At 37.3% G+C, this 24,042-nt stretch overlaps 1 protein-coding gene across 7 annotated transcripts; it reads left to right on the forward strand.

Annotated features, from left to right (window-relative positions):
* Window positions 1–16: 16 nt before the first annotated feature.
* LOC139968798 (protein lin-54 homolog) lies at window positions 17–23,754 on the forward strand. Of its 7 annotated transcripts, none has more exons than XM_071973199.1 (11): window positions 17–103; window positions 2,770–3,643; window positions 5,420–5,618; window positions 7,146–7,258; window positions 10,736–10,918; window positions 11,838–11,941; window positions 12,724–12,795; window positions 14,725–14,965; window positions 15,464–15,663; window positions 16,534–16,709; window positions 18,468–23,754. In XM_071973199.1, the coding sequence occupies exons 2-11, from the start codon at window positions 2,855–2,857 to the stop codon at window positions 18,476–18,478; spliced, it is 2,088 nt and encodes a 695-aa protein (XP_071829300.1). In that variant the 5' UTR covers window positions 17–103; window positions 2,770–2,854; the 3' UTR covers window positions 18,479–23,754. The 7 variants fall into 7 exon arrangements, with proteins under 7 accessions (XP_071829300.1, XP_071829306.1, XP_071829305.1 ...); XM_071973205.1 differs by having other exon boundaries at window positions 10,739–10,918; XM_071973204.1 differs by having other exon boundaries at window positions 7,149–7,258.
* The last annotated feature ends 288 nt before the right edge of the window (window positions 23,755–24,042 follow it).

Genomic DNA, 24,042 nt, shown 5'->3' on the forward strand with positions numbered 1-24,042 from the left:
TTTTTACTTTGTTCGAGGTCTCTTTAGTGTTACAATTATGGGATGGTGACAATAGGGGCGCGTGATTTTGAACAATTTCAATGAATTTTGCCATCAAGAATTGGTAAGAAAAACCAAAAGTACAGTTTTTATCGCAAAATTAATGTTCTCTTTATATCGATCAGTGTAGTATGCAATGAACAAATCCGATATGAATCCTGCTAGAGCTCATGAAGAGACACAAATACAATCCGTCTGCTCGCAGTATCGGTCTTTCGCTGCGGCGGTGCTGCGTTGGCCATCACTTTCTATGTCATAAACACTATGAATAGCTTATATATTGTATACGTAGTTTTCTAGTAATAAGGGTTGAATGTGCAATTCCCTAACATAGAACTTGTGCTGAACTTAACGTTAGGCTCAAGTAGGCCTACGCTAACCCTTACGCAAAGATCGGGATATAGCCTATGTATGTTTTATAGGCCTAGCCTACAACTACTAGTAGTACACACTAAGTATTTTGACTAACAGTGTTTGGGCTCAATGCCAATGCATAGATCGGTGTAGGCGCCATATTCAGCTTGTTACCTGGGTACATTATACGAAGAATCGTGACATGCAGAGGGTGATCTTTCTTGTAAATTACAGGCTAGAAATAAAGGCCTACATTGCAATTAGTAGGGTCTAGGCTTGGCAACATTCCTCCTTATTTTCTTCTTTTCTTGTAAACTGAGGTGGACCCCCACAGTTTGAATCAAGTTCTTACTTTACAATTATTTTGGCCACCAAATAAATATTAGGTTTCCGCCAAGCAGTGTACAAAGACTTAGTTTGATAATATTAACAAGGTAGCCTATGTTGAACTTAACTGTTAGTGTTACTGTTAGTCTTGAAGTACTTTAAAAATTAGGCAAGTTACTGTATGACAATGACTGTGAGTAGCCTAGGCATACTAAAGCTCTCTCCAAATTGTAACATCATGACATAGTTCTAAACCTTGGCGATAATAGCCTAGTACTAGTAGTGGAGGACTTAAGGAATCAAGTCCCATTCTGCAAGTGTTACTGGTGTTTTATTCTGAAACAGTTTGGGGAACTTTCCTTACATTTGCTCCCACTCCCAAAATCCCAGGTAGGCATATTGCTTAGTTTGTTGGTCCCCCGGGTGACCTGTCTTTGTTTGTTTGTTTTATTCGCTCTCAGATTGTTCAAAATACAAAAAAAATACAAAGACATAATAGACAAAGGATGGAATTGAAAAGAACAAAAAGAGTAACAGGAGCAAAACTCATTAGGCTGACAGAACGTCGGCCCGTTGAGCATTAAAGATTAAAGATTGTCATTACCTGTAAGCATTAAAGATAAAACCCAAAACCATACTATGGCAATTATATGTACTTCATTTTATTATAATATTAACAGGTAGGCCTAGGCTATAGTAAGACAGTGACTAGCCTAGTGAGTAACTGTTTTTTTTTGTGTGTTGGCTGACTGATTTATACTGCTAGGCTATGCATCTGTACTAGGCTAAGTGCTAATTTTTCCAAAAATTGTTTTTTTTTTAAATCAAATCTTTTCAACAATGTTTTTATTTCAGTGTTGTTTTTAGTCATTTGTAAAAAGTTTCATATCCTGCAAGTGTGGCCCTACCGGCCTAACAGTGCATTCCCTTATGAAAATGTTCTTTGTGTATGGCACATCAGTTTTGCACTTGTTCTAGGACTATTCATAAACATGGTTGCTGCTATGAGATTAGTTGGAAAGTCCATAAAAACCAAACAAACCATCACTACTTATTGTTGAAGGGTGGTGTTTAGTGTTTGAAATGCAGGGAATAATTAATTCAGTATCGCATCACAAATGCTATACAAATTAGTCAAGTTGCTACTCAAGTTGAAAATATCAGTTTTCTACACAAGAACTACAGTATTCAATGAGAAAAAAGTCAGAGCCCTCGAAAATGCTACCCAAAATTAAAACACAAAATCATTTTATCTGTTTCTTTCCAGTGCAGAGCTTCTGTGCAACTCTAGTTAGTACAGAAAGTTCAACTAAATTTGAAATGGGAGGGTTCTGCCCAGAGTACAAAGCTCAAGTTTTGTTGCAGCGAAAGTTTTCACACTTGAACATTGTGGTGAGACAGTTTATAGGCTGCAGTCCCATAAATGTGATGGTAAACAAATCTATGTGATCAATCTTTCTGAGAGGGAATAGTAACATCAATAGAGAAGGGTGTAAGTGAATTTGACAAATATCTGGTCTAGTTAGGAACTTAGGATTAGGGTTCCTATAAATCAAAAGGTAACCCACTTATATCCCTATATTAATTGTATCCTTAGGGGGGTGGACCCTTAAAATACTAGTCCTAAGCTACCACTGGTCTGGAATTTTCACACATGGTTACACTGGGTAATCATGGTCATACTGTAGTTGCTTCCCATGGTTTTGGTATATATGCCAGAAGATTCATTCAACTGGGAAACACTACATGAGCAAAACTTAACCCTGCCACATAATTTACAAGTATTCACTCCATAAGCTATAGTTCATTACACTTGTTTTGTTTCATGTTAAAAAGATGCAAAAGGCTTTGTCTGTAAGGTGTCATTGAAACATACCAGAATTGGCAAGCTTGAAGCTTCCTAATGTATTTTCCCTGAAAGTTGTTGCTGGTGTATAATTCTGCTGATTATTTCACATGTGAGCTGCTGCAGTGTCTCACAATGGAATGATATTAAATATAAAAATACAGTGCATTTGATTACCATTTTATGTTGTCTTGTATTCACAGATGAAACACCTTCATCGTGCACTGATTATTCCCGCATAGAAATGCAATCTTTCGATAGCATTTCCCGAAGCTAGAAGTTACCACCATGGATAAGATAGAAAGCAATAATGACATTACGACAACAGTCCCGACGACACTAATGCCACAAGTCGTGAGTGTTAGTTCGCTTGCAGGGCCTAGTATCTCACAAAATGGAGTCCAACAAATCCTGGCCACCAATCCTACAGTTGTTGGGGCACAAGGGACAGTGAAAACAGCACAAGTGGTAACGTCACAGCCTCTTCTTGTGAACTTGAACAACGACCAACAATCCTCTTTAACGTCAGTAAACTCTCAAAATCACGAAAGACTGGTCACACAGGGTTTGAAGAGGCCCCTAACAAGCACTGGAGCCCCTCAGGGGCCTATCATAAGCAAGGTCATTATAAGAAATGCAAATGCAAACCAACCTGTGCCATCGGGGCTCGCAGGTGGTTCAACAACTACCACGAAAATAAATGCAACTTTGGTCAAGACTGCTGATGGAAGGCAAGTCCTCACAGATGGTAATGGAAGACAGCTTGTCTCTGCCACAGGATCTCCACTGAAATTTGTAACTGTCAGTCAGGGAACATCTGGACAGAAAAATGTCCTTTTAACAACTGCTCCAGGTTCTCCTGTCAAGCCAATCGCCCCATTAAGTAAAGTGCCTATAGCTCCCATTAGCCCCGAAAGGATAACAGACACTTCTGCTCAGTACCAGAAATCTAGTAATTCAAAGAAACGGAAAATAGCAGAGTTGATACAGTTAAACTCTAGCAATACCAATCAAGGGAAGATTGCACTATCCTCAGGAACTGTGAAGATTATCAGCGTCCCGTCATCTGTGGCAAGCGTAAGTTCAAATTTCAAACTCGTTATATTACAGATAGTGGACTTGCAAACTATCTTTTATTTCATAATGTTGATAACAATTTGTTGGTTACTCTTGCGGCAAGACCTCTGATGAGTTTCAGTCATGATAGCAGCTCTGTATGTGAAATGTGTATGTTATCTCCTGTTGTTTTGAGGGAGGTCAATGTTCTGTGAGGTCACCAACCTGTGAAAGTTTTAATAAATATTATGCAATATCTCAAGATCCATGCCTTTGTATGAAGATTTGTTGCAAATGGTGTCTAGATTGCTTCTAGGATATCAAAGTTGAATAGAGATGAAAACCCTTATCTAACAAACTTCTCAAGGAATGGATTTTTTTTAACAATATAAGTTAATGGAATCAATTATCTTTACATTAAGATAATGTCCTATTATTATTATTTCAATCACTCTGCTGGGATGCATGTGGATTTCCCTTTCCAATGCAATTAACTCAGCTCTGCAAATGTGGGCACCATATGACCATGGTATACTGTCATTGCGTGTTTAAATGACTTTACCTAATTATTGAAAAGGAAACCTGTGTCAATCAATATCCAATATCAAATTCCCCACCATGACTGTTGTGCTGGACTGAGCTAGAAATTTTTAAGTTTTAAGGTTTTTTGCATCCATTTACACGAAGGCAGGCAAACAGATTATGGATTGTCAATGACAGTGGTGTTACCATGAACAATATTGCACAGTGAAATTTTTAATGGGGAAAAACAAATTATGTATCCCTAATCTACGTCAAATTTGCTTGAAATTAAGGGACATTTTAGATAATTACGGTAGGTAAAGAATGTAAGGAATATTGAGTAGTGTGTACTTTTGGTAAACATTATGCAGGGTTCAAAATGCTTGCATGATCAATAACATGCTATGCAATTACTGTTATTTATTATCTTGCCCCACATTACTTGTACAGTAATCGGGTTCCAATTGTGCATGCTTGTAGGGATGTTGGGTAATGACATGCACAAAAGTATATCGTACATACATACAAAACCCTTACGTATGGAGATAAGCCCACTCTCAACTTTTGGGAAATGTCTAGAGCTGAGTAGGTAATGCTCGCCACCCAATGACATTTATTGTCCGTGAAAGCTTTTGAATAAAGTATATCATATCCCACATGTCATGAAACATTAAGATGCACATTTAACATGAAGAGTTAACACTTCTACAGTACAGTATGTAAAGACTTGACCAGAACAGGAGGCTTGTAACTTAATGTCATGTGTTCTAGAATACTGTTTAGTTTTGTCTAAGGGGCTCTTACTTAGCATTTTCTCGTTTGTACAGATTATTTTGTGCATGACCACAAATGTTAAGGAAATGATTGCTGTACAGTATATGACCCTGGTATTCAGATCTCGTTGACCCCAGTTTTCACCTTTGATTATGTTGGCGATCGTTCAATGGCAGATATTATGGCCTGGGGAAGGGTCTGCAGGGAGAATGTAATAATAAGATTAAGAGTGCTTTGTTGTAAAATGATCTTACATTTGCAAGGTTTGAAGTAATTTATAAACAAGCATTATACACTTTCTTTTTCAACAAATATCAGTTGAGTAATTTCTTTTATCATCCAAGTTTTTTTGGCGACCCTCCAAATTGTTTGGGAACCCTAAAGAGGGTCCGAACTCTGGACCCTCACAGCCTCACTTTGAATACCAGGGCTCAATAGCATCTATGATATCATTGGTCTTGTTTGTTGGAAGTTAAATCCTTTTTACAATTGATTCGTCAGTCTGGTGCGGCTTCAGGATCTACAACATCAACAACCATACCAGTTCATGTTCAGACTATTTCACCAAACAAACAGCAGCAGCTTGTGAAGCCCTCTACAAGTACCACAACCATTCATCCTCTACAGATGACTGCTGCTGGTAAGATGCCCATGATGAGGATTGTATCTGTCACTTCAGGTAGCACAACAACAACCTCTGGTAAGTTCCCCATGGAGAAGAAGATGCATCTCCTTTAAAGAGAAAAAGTTATTTGAAGCTTTGAATTTCTTTAGACATATATGTTTCAGTCGTGTCCAATAGCAAATCCCATATAGTGTACAATCATTATTATGTTTAGACAAGTGTCAATGCAAGTAGTTAATGAAAAGAAAAGAATATTAAAAAGTTTCCAATCTGCTGTGTGTTTTAGTGTCCAGATAAGGTTATATTGTCGAATGAGTAGACTTAATTAATGAATCGCTTCTTAATTGTGGTGAAAACATCCAGGAATGCCTGTTTAGTTTGATCAACTGTATACATTCTGTGTAACACTCAGCAGGTTTGAAAAAAAATTGCAGACTAAACTCAAAAAGTTGTAACATCTTGCTTGCTTGAGGTTGATCAATAAAAGATCTTGTTTGCAATGCAGCATCCTACATTACACAAGTATTTGGGCACTGAATATATTTATAGTTGTTTTTGCATTTGATATTGTCGCAACAGATGTTTAATACCTTGAACAAATAACACCACTTACCACAGGCCAAACAATATTATGATAGCCTATAAAATTCTGGACTGTTTGCATTATTTGAGCTAGTTACCCAGAGATCTGATAACAAGGTTTTCTGTAGATGTAAAGTGATCCTATGGAATTATACACTAAAAATACAATGTAGTGGAGAAACAAGGGAGGCTGGGGATGGTGCTTTGAGATTGTGTAATTTGATAACAAGGTACTTTAAAGTGATACTGATAATTGTGTTTGAAAGAGCAGATAGCAAAAGAGCCTATGCAATAACTTTCATTAGGGGATTACATCTCAAATTAACTGAAATCCTAACCCTCGATTGTTGCCTGTTCTGGATTTGTTGTGACAAATTCTGCTTTGACCACAGATGGTACAAGATTCAACCCTGTATTGCATGCAGCTTATTACATGTACAGTAGGTTCAAACCCATGTAGACTGCCATTGCATCAGCATCAGTAATGCAGTACATGTTGAAAATTTCCATCAGCTGTCTATGAAGTAGGGTCTTTGATTATATGGATGTTCTGATTAGGTCCAAGGGTACATTCAGCCCCAGGTTGAATACGTAAAGTTACTGTTGGTTGTAATTGGGCTCTCATAATCGTGATCAATAATTCCAGTGTAAAAGTATCTTACCTGATGAGCATAAAACAGTACCGTTTGATGCCACAATTGTGTAGTTTATGTTTAATTAAGGGTCGGGGAGAGGGGGGAGTAACTGCATATTGCCATAAGTAATTCAGTTTTGCATGATTGTATGTAAAAGTATGTTGACTTTCAGTCAAGTTCAAAATAATACTGCATATGATATATTTGTAGCTTGTATCAAAAGATAATTGTCATTAAATATTGCATACAGAGAAAGTGACATTTTATCAACTGGTATCTTTTCTCAAACCAGTCAGATGCCACTATGGCCATGTCTTTGTCATTGTTGTATTGCTTGATGAAAGAATCATGCTTTATGTTGTTGTTGTTGTGTTTTTGTTCCCAGCAGCTACTAAACTGGTAACAACATTATCTGGAGGTAAACCGATAGTTCCATCTCTCCCTGGCGTTGTGACTGGAACTACTCTAGCTAGTAAGATTGCAATTGCACCAAGTAGAGTAAGTATGTTTGTCTTGATTGCCTTCATTATAATATATAAAAGAAATAACTGGGCAGGGTAAAGATATAACACACTGATTATTTGCTAATTAATGTGAAAGATAGCTTGAGAATAATTCTGCACATAGACAGTCAGTAATGGTGACCTCTTATTGAATATATTCGTATGGTATGTTAGGAAGGAGACCTAAATTAAGGTAGTCCGGTTATATTGAATTTGATGTGATGTCAAAGGTCATTGGAGAAAAAGAAGCATCCACACAGCTAGCACTGATACTGTAAAGAACAGTCTATCCATCTCACCATCCTTCTTGACATTTCTCTTGAAGTACCCAAATGTGATTATCGTTCAGGACACACATGCCTTTGAAATGATTTCTTCATATGGTTCATCATTAGAAGCAAATAAGTCAACTTCTAAGTTCTAAATGAAGGACTCATGATCAATTCACAGTGTGAACTCTTCAAATACTTGATTATGAATTTGAAATGCAACAAATACTGGTCGATACAACGACCAAGAAAAAAATTGGAATGTGGCCTGTATTTACAGTCAGTCCATCATGCAGTTATAAATACAAGGAATAGTACACTGTACCAACTTGCTTCCACACTAAAATCCAATAGTGACAAAAGTTTGTGATTTAATGCATCATGCTTTTTTGCCATATTGTATAGTATGTCTTATAAAACTTCCCACATATTTTGTCTTGGTCATTTATGAACGATCATAGGCCTAACAACAATTGCTAACACTTTTCAAATACAACAGTGGGTACACATGCCCACACAGCCTGTAGCAAAGAATAAATAAATATCATATGCAAACCATGTTGTTGTAACCTGTCATAGGAAGAATACCCATACATTTTCACTGTAGAAAGCATACATACTTCATAGTGTGAAACACCTGGAAATCCCTGGCCATACCTAGATACCAAAACAGCTCAAAATCATGTAACTTGGAAACTGTATATTCCAAATTTTGGTTTAATATTATCCATGAAATAGTGAAAAATGTAGTGACCCATGAATCTTTTACCTGTAGCTAATACAATAAGAACCAAATGTTTCCACGATTTTCTGCTGTTTTAGTAAAAACGTTTCAAATAACGAGTTAACTTCCAAGGTGGTTAGGCTTCAAATTGTGACATACTCAAACAGCTGTAGGATCGTGTACTTTTGTAACACCTAAAACTTGAAGACAAATTTTTCGTGTCAGCTGAACAGTACATGTTGGATGTGGTCAAAGTTTCATCATTTATTCCGAGACAGCATTTTCTACTTTTAGTATGCACTATACTGCGCATAATTTGCCTAATCTCTCGAGTTTTGAGAGATGTTTGCAATGCCCTGGATAAATGATTTTTCTGGAACAAATTTTCCTGATACTCATTCAAGCTCAAGTTGTGTAAGGGTGCCAATGTCTTTGTTAAATTTAGATTTTGAACATTGAAAATATGGGGTTGATTTAACAAGAATTTTCGTTTAAAACAGCACTTTTGGTGCATATTATCTTGCAGTCAATACCAAGTGAGACACATGAAACAAGCTAAACAATATTTTATAAGCTGTCCCTCAATTCATCTTCCCTGAATGATAATGGACCTAAACACCTGAGTTTCTCAATTACAACTGTTTGTAGATCAACCTAATCTTTCACACATTCAAAAACTGATTTTGAAAAAGACTGACCCCCATACGTAAACAGTGCTTCGAGTGAAGGGGCCAGGGGGGTAGGGAAGTCACAGGGGGGTAGGGAAGGACAGCAATACCCTAAAAAACTCAGAAGAAATTGTACATACAATCATGTGTGAAGTAGTACCCATGCCATGTAAAAACTACCCCCCTTAAACCGATGATGAAAAGTTTGACGACATTCTAAATTGTATTGTTCATCTGAGAAGAAAACTTCATCTTCAATTTCACTGGGTAACATGAAAACTATCCTACCATTGTTAGCGTATATCACAACAAAGCCTTACCATATCGGAATTTACCTCGCGAGTGGAAAGGTTATTTCTAAAAAAGTCATGTAAGGTGAATTTTGATTCTTAACATTCTCAACTGTAAAAGAATTATGGGTTACTACTTCATTGATTTTATGTAGCTGAAGCTCTCAATTTCCAGGTTCCAACTTGTTTAAAAAGTTACATAATTTTTTTCAGGCTATGTTGTCTGTAGGTACAGTGCTCGCAGGAATTTCACCTGACCTGATTACACTATGCAGGCTTTTCCTACTGAAACTTCATTGGTGTTTTTTCCTGTGACAATTGACAATAAAACATTTTGCAAACAACTTTGATTTATTCTACTGCTTTAGGCTGTGGGGGGACATGTGTATTCTACTGTTGTTTAAGAACTTACTTGCACAAAAGCGTGAGCGATTGTTTGGCCTGGGAAGCTGTAAAACGCATATATTATGGGAGAAATGTATATCATGATAGACTACTGTCACTATCGTATCTTAGTTTGTAACTAGTTCAAGGCATATGGCACTCTGTACTGTGGGCCTACTTCCGAATATTCTTTTTACATTGAGGGTCATTGCGTAGAATGACATATGAGTAGCGATATTATTCGGAGTCACAAAATGTTAGGCCTGCAAGTACTCTACTTGAGAATTTTAGGAGTCGCCAAAGCCCAGTGAATATGTGCGCATGTCCAGACAGGAATTTGGTTACTAGCTTACATGCTAGGCCATTAAAAGCTTGTGGTAATGGATCTTTTTCTAGTCACCAAATCAAATTCTAGTACTTGATTAGTTCCTGCTGTAGGCATAGATGATTTTTTTAGTACTATGTAGTCACATTAGGCCTGCTACAACACTATAGAGCACAACCCCCAAATAGCCTCCATTAATTCATTTGAGGGGGGCTCTTATTTTCTAAAAGAGGCCACAAAATAAATATTTAATTCTTCACCCTGGATTGGAGGCACAAATTATCCAAGTAGGTAACATTAGTTAATGATATGTTGGTTTAAACTGCTGAAACCCCACATAATAAATTACCAGTTTACTAGTAAACTGAAAATTTGGACTCTTTAATATTATGCATGCTAAGAGTTAAACAATTTGGTGCTCAGGTGTGATAAGTCACAGCACAGGGCTTGTGGATGTGTAAAAACTCTCTATTTAAGTGAGTTGCTATGGTAATGAGCTTCTTGGGGAATTACATTTAGTAAAGAAATATATCATTGCAGGATCATGGATGGATTCACTGAGTAATGTGGGTTTTGACAGACTGTGGCATCTCTGTTTGCACGCAGACTTCTACTTAATGTCAAAGAGTTTATATGGATTATTTCACCTTAATCAACATTCATTATTTTAAGGATTTTTGTAAAGCATTATACCTTGTAATCCATACATTTTATCCTTCTATATGGATTATTTCACCTTAATCAACATTCAATATTTAAGGATTGTTGTAAAGCATTATCCCTTGCAATGATTACTTTTTATCATTTTATAGCAGACTGTCAAAGCAACATCACAGCCCAGATTCATCATGCCTGCTAATACACCTACATTCAAAATTATTAATACTGGAGTAAAACCATTCACACAGCTACCTCCGGGTACTACACTGGTAGCTCAGCAGGGGTCTAATCTCTTACAAGGGTTGACCATGATACCTTCCAATTACCTGGCTGTTGTAAGTTACTCACTTTTCTGTTTTCAGGTTTAAGTAAGTTTAGCTGTCTGACTTTTAAATTAACGCACTCTATAGAAGAGCGAGGAACGGCCTATCACATTATTGTCGGACTGCTCAAGTTTGTGTGAACATTGTGTGATAGTGCCATGAGTATATTTGGAAATTTCTTTGTGGGATATCTTAGAATATAACCAGAGAAGTTACTTAACTGCTGTGGCTTAGGTAATGTTGACTGCCAACTCATCAAATCCTAAAAATTAAGCACTTACAATAACTTTACTGTCCTGTAAGTCATTGATTGTACAGTGCATGACCCACATTCCAGTCAGATAATAATTGTTTTTTGTAATTGGTAGGTTAAGCTTGTATAGGATTTGCCCTTCGCAATAAGAAATATGTTAGGCGTGGATTTATTTCTGCTGTTTTCAAGCAAACTTGTCATGGCAGCTAATGAATAAAAAAATGACACTTGTAGTTAACTGTGTGTTTTAATCAGTGTTTAAACTGTGTCTCAGATGTAATTACTGAAAAGGTTGCCAGAGGTCTATGCAAACTGCATGTAAATAACTATTGCATTTTTCCCAAGGAAGTATCCTTTCACAAATAAACATTGCGTAATCATCAAATAATTTTTTCTAATGACATTACGAAAGTCTGCCTCAAGTGTAAAATGCAAATAGACCAAGCATATGTTACAGTTGCTCTCAGTGTTGTAGTTCTAACCTTATCAGTGTCCATATTTGTAATGCCAGTTTGAGTCGAGTGTAGACTACCACCATTATCAATGGCCATGGTGGTTGTGGCATTTTGAATTCACTCTATTTTGTGCCTTTATCGATAGCTGCCATTGCTGTGTCAAATTCAAGCTCCATTTTAGGCTCTGCGTCAATTAATGTTTTATTTTCTGTTTTTATCACAGCCCTCTATAGTTCCGGCACCTCAAGAGCAAAGCCAGCAAATTCAACATGACATTGAAGGGACCAGTAATGGGCTGGTTAAACAGCAGTCACTGAAGGCTAATGGGTAAGGTTTAATGCAGAAACTGAATCACCAACAACAACTTGTTTTCATGTTGTCATGTTGAAAGTTAACCATATCTGCAACTAGGTGCTTCTTAGTTTGAATAGCAGGCAACTAATTGTGATATGAAATTGATTCTTACAAAAATTAAACTTGTACTCACAACTCAAACTTGTAAGTTTCACTAAACCCAACAGCACAAGACAAGTCATATATGCTACTGTATAAAGGGATGGAAGTAGTTTGTTTCAAGGGCTGAATATTTGTTACATAAATAAATGTAGTGGCATCAATTTACTACTTCAAGGATGCTTTTATGGGAGCAATCTATCTCACCTTAAGTATTCTTGTGTGTTATTTTATTTCTACCACTCTTTATGGCAGGTACCAACCGACTTTCATGGTCGGGTATCAAGGTCTAAAGTTGCTACGTTGAGAATAATTCAACTGCAGAGATTTTTCCCTGAATATTTTTAATTACAAAATATTTAACCATTTAAAGTGAAGATAAGACATTTAATGATTGGAATCGTGGATACATCAGATTCTGCTGTAAATTGTAATACTTTAAATCATTTGTGCATAGTGGGATGTTCAAACAGAAGGTAGGGTGAGAACCTTCAGTCTTCCCTTGTTTAGCTGCTGGCTGCCCAGCTACTGTGAATAAACCCACCTTCTAACACTGCAAGATGTTCTGGTAGTCATTTTTAACCCCTTTCCTTGATTCATAATGGTTCGCCATGATCTTTAACAATACTCTGGTCATGTATTTTGTCATCGTGCAGAGTTTTGCCAGACGGTACTGCCGGAAGACCCAGAAAACCCTGCAACTGTACAAAATCTCAGTGTCTGAAACTGTGAGTATATGTAGTACTAATTAACTATGAAGAAGGGGGAGGGGAGTCAGAGGAATTATGATACCTGATTCCTCTCTTGTGCTGGTTTGATTAAAATTGCATCAGATTCCCACAAGACTGAGCACTAACTGATGAATTGTTATTTAGATTTCCCTATCTTGTGTAGAAAATTCCATCGGAGTAAAGGCTTGTCGCAGAGCATTATATATGACGGTCAAAGATTGCTAGCGATGTGCAATTCAAAGAGAGACTTGTGAAAATGTTAAAAAACTTCATTCATGGCATCTGTCCCATGTTTCATGTGTCATATTTGTATCATTATCTAATAAAAATTTCCGAAATGTGATCGGCTTTGCTGATGACACAACATTGTAGGGCAATGTCTCTGATATGTACTGCCAATGCAGAAAACTTGTGATGAACCACAGATATCACTATGACTTATTTGTGAGTGTTCAATGGTTTATTATTGGAGCTCCATATCCACTCTGAAGAAAAACCAATCACAGATGGCAGATGGTAAAGCCATGTACTGTTTTGTAGTAAATTATCACGCAATCATGTGGATGGGTATATTTTGGGCCAGAGTATTGACCCATACACATTTGGACAATGACATTGTCTTTGTTTATCCATGACATAAATCAGATGCATGACTGGACAGGTGTAGTGGCCTTTCTGTTCATTAATACACACTAGGCGGCATGCTAGTTCTGTGCGAATGAGCCAAAGTTGTCCAAAAAGTGTTTAATCATGATCATGTGATTATTAGCTTCACAATAGTACCAAAAAAGGTGCGTAAGCATTGGTATCTGTGTTTTAGAGTTGGGATCTGTGTGTAAATGTTAGGCTTTAAAGTAATTTGGGGGGATGATAATAATGATTGACAACAGAGTTGTCTGTCACTAAAAAAAAATGGAATAATTTTGCTGCAAGTTGACCCCAACTCAATTGAGAATGCATTCAGTTTGATGATGAAATGTATCAATGACATCAAATCATGGATGACTCCGAAATTTTCTGAAACTGAATAGTGAGAAAAGAGAACTGTTGATTATCTGTTCAAAATGTACTAATAAAGAGCAGACAAAATCCTTCATTTGAGATAGTAGAGTGTGTAATCGAACCAAGCGAGCAAGCTCGTAAGTTTGGAGTTGTGTTTGATTCGTCTTTTAAGTGCTGACAGCCATATAATAGCAAAGTGTGCCACCTGGGGCCATTTCACAACATCCAGAACATCTCACAGATTAGGCTCTTTATTATCAACACCAAAATAACCTCCACATTGGTGCAGTCCTCTATTCTAGCGCATCTTGACTATTGTTATTGGACATCTTCTCGATAAACTTCAAATGTGCCCTGAACTGTGCGGCCAGATTGGTTACAACACATATAACACCGATTCTGAAAGAGCACCACTGGCTTTGAATTGCCAATAGAATCAATTATTAAATCCTTGTGTTAGTGTTCAAAGCAATGAATGGTTCAGCGCCGATCTACTGTACAGGAACTCATCCGGGAACACAGGCCAAGTAGGGTAGTTATATCAAGCACACAATGCATGCTATTTGTACATACTGTACGCACCTCCACCTATGCAGACGCCTGCTTTGCAAGAGCAGGTCCACAGCTCTGGAATAGTCTTCCCTTACATTTAAAAATAATTCAGGAATTGTCAATTTTTCAGAAGAAACTCAAGTTGTAAATGCTTATCCCAGATTGTAAACTCATGTTTTGATAACTGTAGTTTTTCTACTGTGTTCCCTGTTCCTACAGTGCTTCTAAGCAGTTTCCAACTGGATAATAGTGCTACAAATCCATATTTATTATTATTATTATTTTTATTTGTATAATGTTCAAGGTGAGCCTTCAATGACTTGTATTTAACTAAAGAAAATATTTTTTCCTTATTGATTTCTTTAATAACAGTTACTGCGACTGCTTTGCAAACGGAGAATTCTGTCACGAGTGCAACTGCTGCAATTGTTTAAATAACCAGGAACATGAAGAAGACAGGAAGAGAGCCATCAAATGTTGTCTTGAGAGAAATCCCCAGGCGTTCCATCCTAAAATTGGCAAGGGGGCAGCGGGTCAGTCGCAGCGTCGTCATAACAAGGGATGTAACTGCAAGAGATCGGGCTGCTTAAAAAACTATTGTGAATGCTACGAGGTAAGTTTCTCTGAGTCTCTTATCTGAGTCATTTGATTGAGTTATTTGTATCAATTCATCTCGCTAGTACAGATGGTAGGAATGGTAGAAAGGTCATGTAGAGCAGCGTTCCACAAACTTTTAGGACCACAACCCCAAATCTTCCGTGAGGATTGAGTCAGGAGACAGCAGATCCCGCACCTCTAGGAATCAATTTTCAGCATACATGAAAGCTAGCATGGAGTAATGACTTGGTAGTAAAATATTAAACCTAATCTCTCTCCGTCGGCATGCTTTGAAAACCGTAGATAAATTTTCAACATCTGGGGACCCACTTTTAACTTCACAACCCACTTTCTTCGGTGTAGAGAACTAAAGCCCCTGAAATGTAGCCAGACACCATGGGTTACAAGGGAATCGATTAAAAAGTATTGCCTTAGTCACTCAAACAGTGTTTGGTTAAATTGTATTGACTCTACTGTCTATTGTCAGTTGTATTGATGTTTTCTTTACTTGCAGGCCAAAATTCCATGTTCTTCCATCTGTAAGTGTGTGGGCTGTAAGAACTTTGAGGAGTCGCCAGATCGCAAGAGTCTGATGCATCTGGCGGACGCCGCAGAGGTCAGACACCAGCAGCAAGCTGCAGCCAAAGATAAGCTTTCATCACAAATACAAGAATTCCCAGAGAGACCACCACAGTACGGAGAATCAGGAGAAAGGTTAGTCTATGGATGATTCCTTGCTGCTTGAACAGAGTAACTCATTCAATCCTTACTGATTGAACAGAGTAACTCATGAGATGCAGCCTCACTGACCTGTATATGTGTTAGTCTACGTATTTATTCCTTACTGATTGAACAGAGTAACTCATAGGATGCAGCCTCATTGACCTGTACATGTGTTAGTCTAGGTATTCATTCCTTACTGATTGAACAGAGTAACTCATAGGATGCAGCCTCATTGACCTGTATATGTGTTAGTCTACGTATTCATTCCTAGCTGCTTGAACAGAGTAACTCATAGGATGCAGCCTCATTGACCTGTACATGTGTTAGTCTATGTATTCATTCCTTACTGATTGAACAGAATAACTCATAGGATGCAGCCTCATTGACCAGTATATGTGAGCAGTCAAAACCTTAAAACCTTGTACAACTTGGAAACATTTCCATTCTTTACTCAAGTCGGAAGTTCACCAAATTGGCACCACATACAGCAAAATTATGAACAAAACTTTTAAAGTTTGCCAATGAAGACATCAATCATAACATAAAATTTGTGGGATCAGATTTTTCTGAATTTCATGAAGCTGCAAAAAACTCACACGTTAGGGACAGGTGAGTAGTTTAACCACAGATATATCTCAGTTTGGATCGAGGAATCCTCATTTATTTGTGAATATTATATGGCTTAATCACCTGGCCATGTTTTGACTTAACACTTTCAAAGCTGTAGTAGTAGCTTGATTTTTTATGGTGCATACAGGTTGATGTAATCTGCAGGTAAGTATGCACTTATGTTAGTTGAGCGTAACTGCACATGAGTTGACAGGGATTTGACAGTTATTTTTTTGTTTTTTTTTGCACCAGGTTACCATTTTCATTCATCACTTCAGAAGTAGCAGAAGCAACATGTAACTGCCTGCTAGCACAAGCAGATGAAGCGGTGAGAGGAGAAGTCTCACAGAGCGAGGCAGAGAGGATGATTCTGGAGGAGTTTGGCAGATGCCTGAAGCATGTTATAGCTTCAGCTGGCAGAAGCAAAGGTAGAGACTGAAGCCTATCCACAATAATCTAGTCAGCTGCAGTGTGTACATGTAGTCTGACAGATACTGTGTTAGAGAGAATAAATGTATAAGGGAATCTGTTAATAATCAGATTAGCTCAAATTTTCAAAGGTTTTTGTGTTACTAATTCATGAATTGTATCAAATCCACAATTTGTTAAAAAGCTGTGTTCTTCATAGTGACTTATAGGTAGTGTAGTGACCAGATGTCCACGATTTCTGTGGACAGTCCCCAGATCTTATGTACTGTCCCACAGCTTCATGTTCTTACTCCTGGTCTTTGCAAGTGTCTCTGGAATTTTAAAAGCCCTGAATAAAACAAGTTCTTACCCTGATTTGAGCCTTCTGTGTGTTTTGAAAACTTGAAACAGCTTGAACTTAAGGCCATGGCCTTTTCTTTGACCCCCAAAAAAATCGCAAAACAGAGCTCATAACAAAAAAAGTGGGGGGGGGGGACTTAACAACTGAGGACATCGTAGGGGGTACACAGTTATTGGGTGAGAGTGCAGGAAGTGGACAATCAGGCAGAGCCCTGGTGGCGGTCCAGTTGGCAAAACCATCAGAAGCTATAGCACTTCCAGATATTTCATGGACTCTTGTGACTTTCAAGCACAGAGTTTGGCCTAGGGGAGGCTCCATCCATTCTCTCATAGTGCATTTGAAGCAGAAAAATATATGTTAGAAAGAGGAATTGATCTGAAATTTCTTTTAATCTCCCCCCAAACCTCTGGATGATTATACAAAATACATGGGAAGGTATAAGCAGTTTTAACAGCTACACTGAAAATAAGTTGGTATTAATCCTTTACAAGTTACAACAACAATTAAATTTCTAGCCTGCGAAGAAGATCCTACTAGGATCATTATGCTAGAAGATTCTAAGTGAATAAGAAGTCTTATTTGGAAAGTCTACTGAGCATATAGTTTGATCTGCAAGTAAAGTATGGTGAATTAAGTCACAACACTTTGACACTGTCATAGTTTAGTGTGGACAGTAATTTGCTAGAAGCCATACTACCCTATTCCTCCCCCTAGTCTAGTCACTTCTGCTATATGACAAACCTTCATCATTGTATTAAATGATAGTGGTGTCAAGATTCCACTCAGAGATGTGACTCATAGTAAAGAGAATAACCTATTGTACTGCAACATTTGAGGAGTGTCACTCAAGCCTAGAACGACATATCATTCATTTGTAGGTTACCCTTATATAGCATGTAGGACATTATAGAAGAGTAATGATTGTGGGAGAGTAACATCCTCCCCATTATGAATGGCATTTTGATTTATTTATGCTGTAACAATGTGTTATTGAGGTTGTTTTTAAAAGATTGTTACAAGTTGACATCGCTGGTGACAATTTAGCAGTTAGAATTTGCTTCAGCTTGCTTGCTCCAAAATTTGAGCCTGGCAATGATCAAGTTATTTTCAATCCATTAGAAAGCAAATTAGTTCAGAGGGAATTGTGTGTTGAAACATACCACAACGACTCAACTAGCTGCGTTGAAGAGGCTACACAGAAAGATATCACAGTGGTCCAGTTAGCGTCAATGAATAACAAAGTATATGATAGCAGAGGCAAATGTACACTGAAGCTCCAGCTACCAATGGCAAGGACTTGCAAGTGCTTTTCATTAAAATATAATAAAATATTTATGATTCCAAAAAAAGAATGTTGCCCCAACTTTCTCATTGTTTCAATGTACCTTGTTTTTTTTTCTTCCCCAACCAACAACAGGACCTTCTTGATCTCTAGCACAGGACCAACCATGGAGCCCTTGTCTATCATGTCGCACCCCTCTGGTTCCTTTCTCTGTGATGCTATTAGGCCTGTGCCTGGCGGAGGTAGAATCTAAGAGGTTATTGATTCTGAGTGCTGAGCAGATGTAAGAAGAAGTGAAAGATTGGCCATGTCTATTTTACAAGGAAGAATTGTAGTCTGATGCCACGCTTTGCCAGCCAACCCAGTTTTTCTGAAAGCTGTTTGTCTAGATGCATCAATACGGCAGTTGTATAGCTCCCTTTGGGAGTTACTGTGGCAGAAAATCCAATGTCAGATGTATTAGTTGTGCATGAATACTTTCCCCAATAATTCTGTGTGATTGTGTGGCCTTCATTGAAACCAGCATGTGGCAATAATGTCAGCTTTGCCATCATAGCTGCTTATGTAATATCCATCATTGCGTTTTGTTGCCGCTTGTAAAATCTATTGATTTTGGAGAGAAATTGAGTCATATTCTGAAGTGTGCATGACCTTGAAGGTACATTCGCAAGTGGGTGACCTACTTGACCAATAATCGCATCTCGAGTAAATTTCCTACTGTGACAAGTATATTTAGAAAGTAGTGCACTTTCTGGGCAACACATCCATACTGTCATGTGTGTGTGTGTGTCTGACCTGTTTGGCCAAGTCATGTTCCAAATTAAAAGAAAGCTTTTCATTCCCTTCTTTCAAAATGCAAGAAAAAAAGCTTGCAATCCTTTTAATATGGAGACTTGATTATCCATTTATCAGTCTTGAAGTATTTGGGATTTAAATTAATCCAAAGTTATGTTTTTTGTGGGGGATCTTTAAGATTTGTCAAACCATTCGACTGAAATCATGAAACTTGTAAGACTGGTCTCAGATATCAAGGTTAATAAATGTACATGCCTGATGCCATTCTTTGACAGTGCTCAGTAGCCCTAGATCATGCTATGGCTGACCTAACTTGACCATCGCAACATGGTCAAACAGCCGTACAGTTTCCAGAAACAGTTTCTAGAAACAGTTTCAAGAAACAGTTTCTAGAAACAGTTTCAAGAAACAGTTTCAAGAAAGCATCCATGTTGGTTTTCAATGGATTTAGGTGAAAATGGTAAATGACAGATGATTCTAAACTGTTATGCTTTGTTGATTGCATTGACATATATTATTGTTACATAGCAATAGTCCACATTAGACTGATATATCATGTTATTCACCACATGTACATTTTGCATACTTTGTAATCCAGCATTCATAACATAGACATTTGCTTTACTTTGTGTATACTCTACTCTTAAAGACTGCCTTGAATATTATTCTTTGCTAAATTAAAAACGTATTTAAGCTGAATTGTTACCTCTGAGTAGCATCAATGTTAGGTACCCCCCCCCAAAAAAAAAAACCTCTCCCCCCTTCACTCCCCATCTTGTACAAAATTGTCAATTCTTTACCTTAATGGCAACATTTTGCATTTCCAATTATTGATTTAAAGGTTGCCAACTATACCCTCCCCCCAGATATAAGCTTATTTTTCTTAACAAGTGCTATTTATAGCAAGTACTTAATATTTCCAGTTGCGTCTGAAACATTTGACACCCAGATGATTCCTTTAAGTGAGCTTCAATCCTAGTCAAGGGCAAAGGAACACTAATTGAAGTAGAAAACATATTGCATGATGATGGAACAGTTTAAAATCATTAAGTTATATTTCAACAGGATTAAGGCAAGGAGAAGCTTTGACTCAATTGACCATACATATCACACTATGCTATTCTACGAACTACTTCTTTTGAGGAAGGGGGGGACTTTAAACAAGTTCTTCAAAAAGTCAAGCCTAAGCCACTTTGATATGTTAAACCCTTGCATAACTAAATATCATAATTCTACAGAGCTAAAAAATTGCCATCAATTATTACAGGTTAACCTTCCTTTGAGAAGGATGGTTTAATATTTGGTCATAATGGGTTTTGTATTATCCCTTGATATTATCAAGCATAAGAGAACATGTATTCAATACTTGCAGGATATACAACAGTTTAGTAATTAGCTTCAAGTGCAAGGTGTTCTACTCTCATCACAAGAGCATGCTATTCATTCTTGTTAATAACTGTCCACATATGCATAGGTGTATGTATGTGTGACTTGCTCTTTAAGTTATGAATACTGGGAAAGGTACCAGCAAGAGTTAATGAGTTTCATTTTAACACCAGGTCTGGCTTACACTGATTAATGTGCAGTAAACCAGCAGTAGAGACTTCTACAGTATGTGTGTATGTGTGTGTACATCGGCAGGAATGAAAACTAGCAGTATTTTTGGCCAATAGAACTATCATCAATACAAACCATTTTAATATATTCATTCATCTTCTATAAAGAGATGTATAAGAGTAGTAAAATAAACTGGCAATACCATTTACTCACCCATTTCATTGTACAAGTTATAACCAATGTTAAGCAGCAGATTCCCTGTAGGAATGTAATATTGTAGTTACATTAAAACATGATGTGATCTGTGTCTCTAGTTCGATGGATACCAAGAATGTTCTCCCTGACCCCATGTACCCGGGTGTTTTATCTAATTGTAAGAATTGTAAGAAAAATATGTGAATAGCCCAATTTTACCAATTGTTGTAAGGAGCGGGGAATGGAAGCTTGTACTTGAGTTTATACATCCTGGATGAATGGCATTGAATATTTTTATATTACATAAATATGAGCTTTGTAATGTCATAAAGTGAACAGCATCTATGCAGTTACTCTGGTTGATGTTGGATAGTTGGTTGATTGGTTGATGTTGTAATAACTGGCAGAATAACATAATGTGCTGCATCAATCCATTATGTACAGCAGCATGGTCTTCAGTTTGCTATGAGGAACCCACAACTTTCTGGATACAAATTTCTAGATATGATATCTTAGAAGAGATGGTCTAACGAAAGCCATTGCATATTTTATTTTTTTATTTAGACCCAATCAAATACCTCTATATGCTGGGATATATTAGTGTGTCATTGTTTATGGTTGTTGTGTGTTTGACCACTGAGGACTTGTTACCATCGCTTAATGATGTGTGGATTTAATAGTAAAGAAGTAATATAAACACCTGCGTTTTAAGACTTTTAACTGTGTCTGGTAACTAATGGGGTTCACAGTGGCGAACAGACAGTTGATGTTGAGGGATTAGGCCAACTTCTTCACTGTGTCCTTCAGTGTGTAGTAGTATCTTTATTAACGTTGACATTCCTCATGCACCAGAACATGGTTAAGCAGTGACAACACTTCTGTTGTAGGGTTAACGACATAAGACATTCATGCTGTCTTTAACAGATGGTTTCTACACGTCAGTCGAGGTGGTATATTCTATTCTGGTGAGAAATGGGTACATCTTATGGCCAGTAGAGCAGATTCAATTGGTCTCAAGGGTCACCTCGTGAGAGACTGATGCTGGGACCAAAGGGTTTGAGAAGACCGAGAGTAGCCTCTTGACTTCTCCCTTGAGGTATATTAACTGGTATTAAAACATTGACATTTAGAAACACTTTATTAGGTCAGGATGCAAAAGTTGGTGAGGAGGAATTTAATTGGCTGTCTTTATGATTTTGCTTTGAATGTTGTTGGTGATGTAATCAATGTTCCCGAGTACATGAACGAAAGAGGATTGATGGAGGTGATTAAGTCTAGAGAAGTTGCTTGTGTTTTTGTAGCTTCCCTAGTGTTCACTCTCCCAACAAACCCATATGTAGAGTACCTACGGAATCCTGTTGTGAAAAACGTGTACAATTTGTATAAGTTTTCTCCCTGTCTGACGATATTTCTTGTATATCTGGAAATGAAACTTTGATGCAGTTATTCATCTGTAGTTTTACCCACTTGAAAAGAGAAGGAATGTGTAAATCTTAATTGGTACTGGTACGTTGGTAGTGTTGAACTTTTGTTGAGAGGTATTATGTAACCGAGACTAAGTATGGCAGAATCTATGATGCTATACTGTAAGATCATGGATTGTTTACAGGAGAGGTTCTTGACCCTTTGTCCTTTCTCAAATAAAATGAAAGTGTTGTTGGCAAAAATACATCAAAGAATTTGGAAATATTTTTTCAACAAAATGGATACACTTAACAAGATATGGGTCCAAGTGGGCATTTTAGAGGGAACTTATTGCTGACTTCCACCTCTGTTCCTTTGTTTAGCTTACTCAAATGAGATGTATAGAATGTGTTGTTTTACTCAATAAGCCCCCTTTTTTTTGGCGTGGGGGGGGGAGGGGCAGGGAATTTATCAGAATTTTATTTTATACCAAGTATAACTTAAAAATAAGATTGCAATTATCTCACTGAGAGACTTCTGGAGTTTTGCATGAGACCCGACCCATTTTTTCTGGTCTTTTTTATTTATTTTTTTGACCTTTTTTGGGGGCAATACTTGTAATATCCGTTGCTGAGTAGCAACTCATAATTTGTATTGTTACTGAAACGAGAAGGGAACTCAAAATGGTTTCAAATCAATTAGACGGTAGTGAGGTTTAACCCACATCTTACTGATGGGGGCACGTTAAACTCATAATTATGCAAGTTCTGTCCGGCTATGAAAAATGTTTTTTTTTTCAGGCGATATAAATTCAAGTTCTGTTGCATAATGGTACGCTTTCCATCCCGTTGAATATTTTAGTACAGTTCGCCCCTTGCTCTTTCGTGAGGTTGAGATAAGCACAAATAATAAAAAGCTAAAGAAACTGACGTGTGACATATTGTGATTTTGTTGATATTTCTGCCAAGTAAACAGTAATGAACTTGAATGTTCTAGTAATATACCTTTCTTACAGTCTGGGCTGAGATTGGGAAGCACGGTCCAATCGCGTGTCAATCATCTTACTTTTATTTCTTTGTTCACTGCATCTAAAGGCATTCAGCTTCTTTTTAATACTGTTTGATACTTACATGATCTGTACATAAAAAACATTTGAAAACTTGTAAATAAGAGGTTATTATTATTATTATCAAATATTTGGCGGTTAGGTATAGTCTATATAAAAAATAAATAACTATTGAAATAAAGCATTCTTCCCGAGTATGTTTCTGTTGATTTTAGGAGGGTGAATGTTTGTAATGATTATTGAGAAATCTGTCGATTTTAGAAAAGTTTTTGGACCCTTACATTACGTTTACCTGTAAAATCATTCTTGTGTTATTGTTTTCATTTATGTTGCCTTATTGCGTTTGGATTAAGTATGTGCAAATTTCACAGAGAAATTGATTACATCGAAAAGTTTTTGAATTTACATTTTATAAGTATCGTTGCCTTTATTTGTCTTTTTATTTTTTACATTACCATGGTAACCTTTAGTAGACAGATGGGGGCAATTTTGTGGGGCGGAGGGGACACTTAAGGTCATTGAGAAGTGAGTCCAAAATATATCAATCCATATTTGTTTTGTTTTTCACAAATTCTCAGAAAGTGTACAATAAACGTCCCTGTTCCCTACCCCACCCCCTCCCCCCGCCCGTCACCTTCGACCACCACTGACTGGAAGTTGAATTGTTCCTGAAATTTGACTACAGACAACAAT

This window comes from Apostichopus japonicus, chromosome 6 (assembly GCF_037975245.1).
Source record: "Apostichopus japonicus isolate 1M-3 chromosome 6, ASM3797524v1, whole genome shotgun sequence".
In the NCBI taxonomy this organism is placed as follows: Eukaryota; Metazoa; Echinodermata; class Holothuroidea; order Aspidochirotida; family Stichopodidae; genus Apostichopus; species Apostichopus japonicus.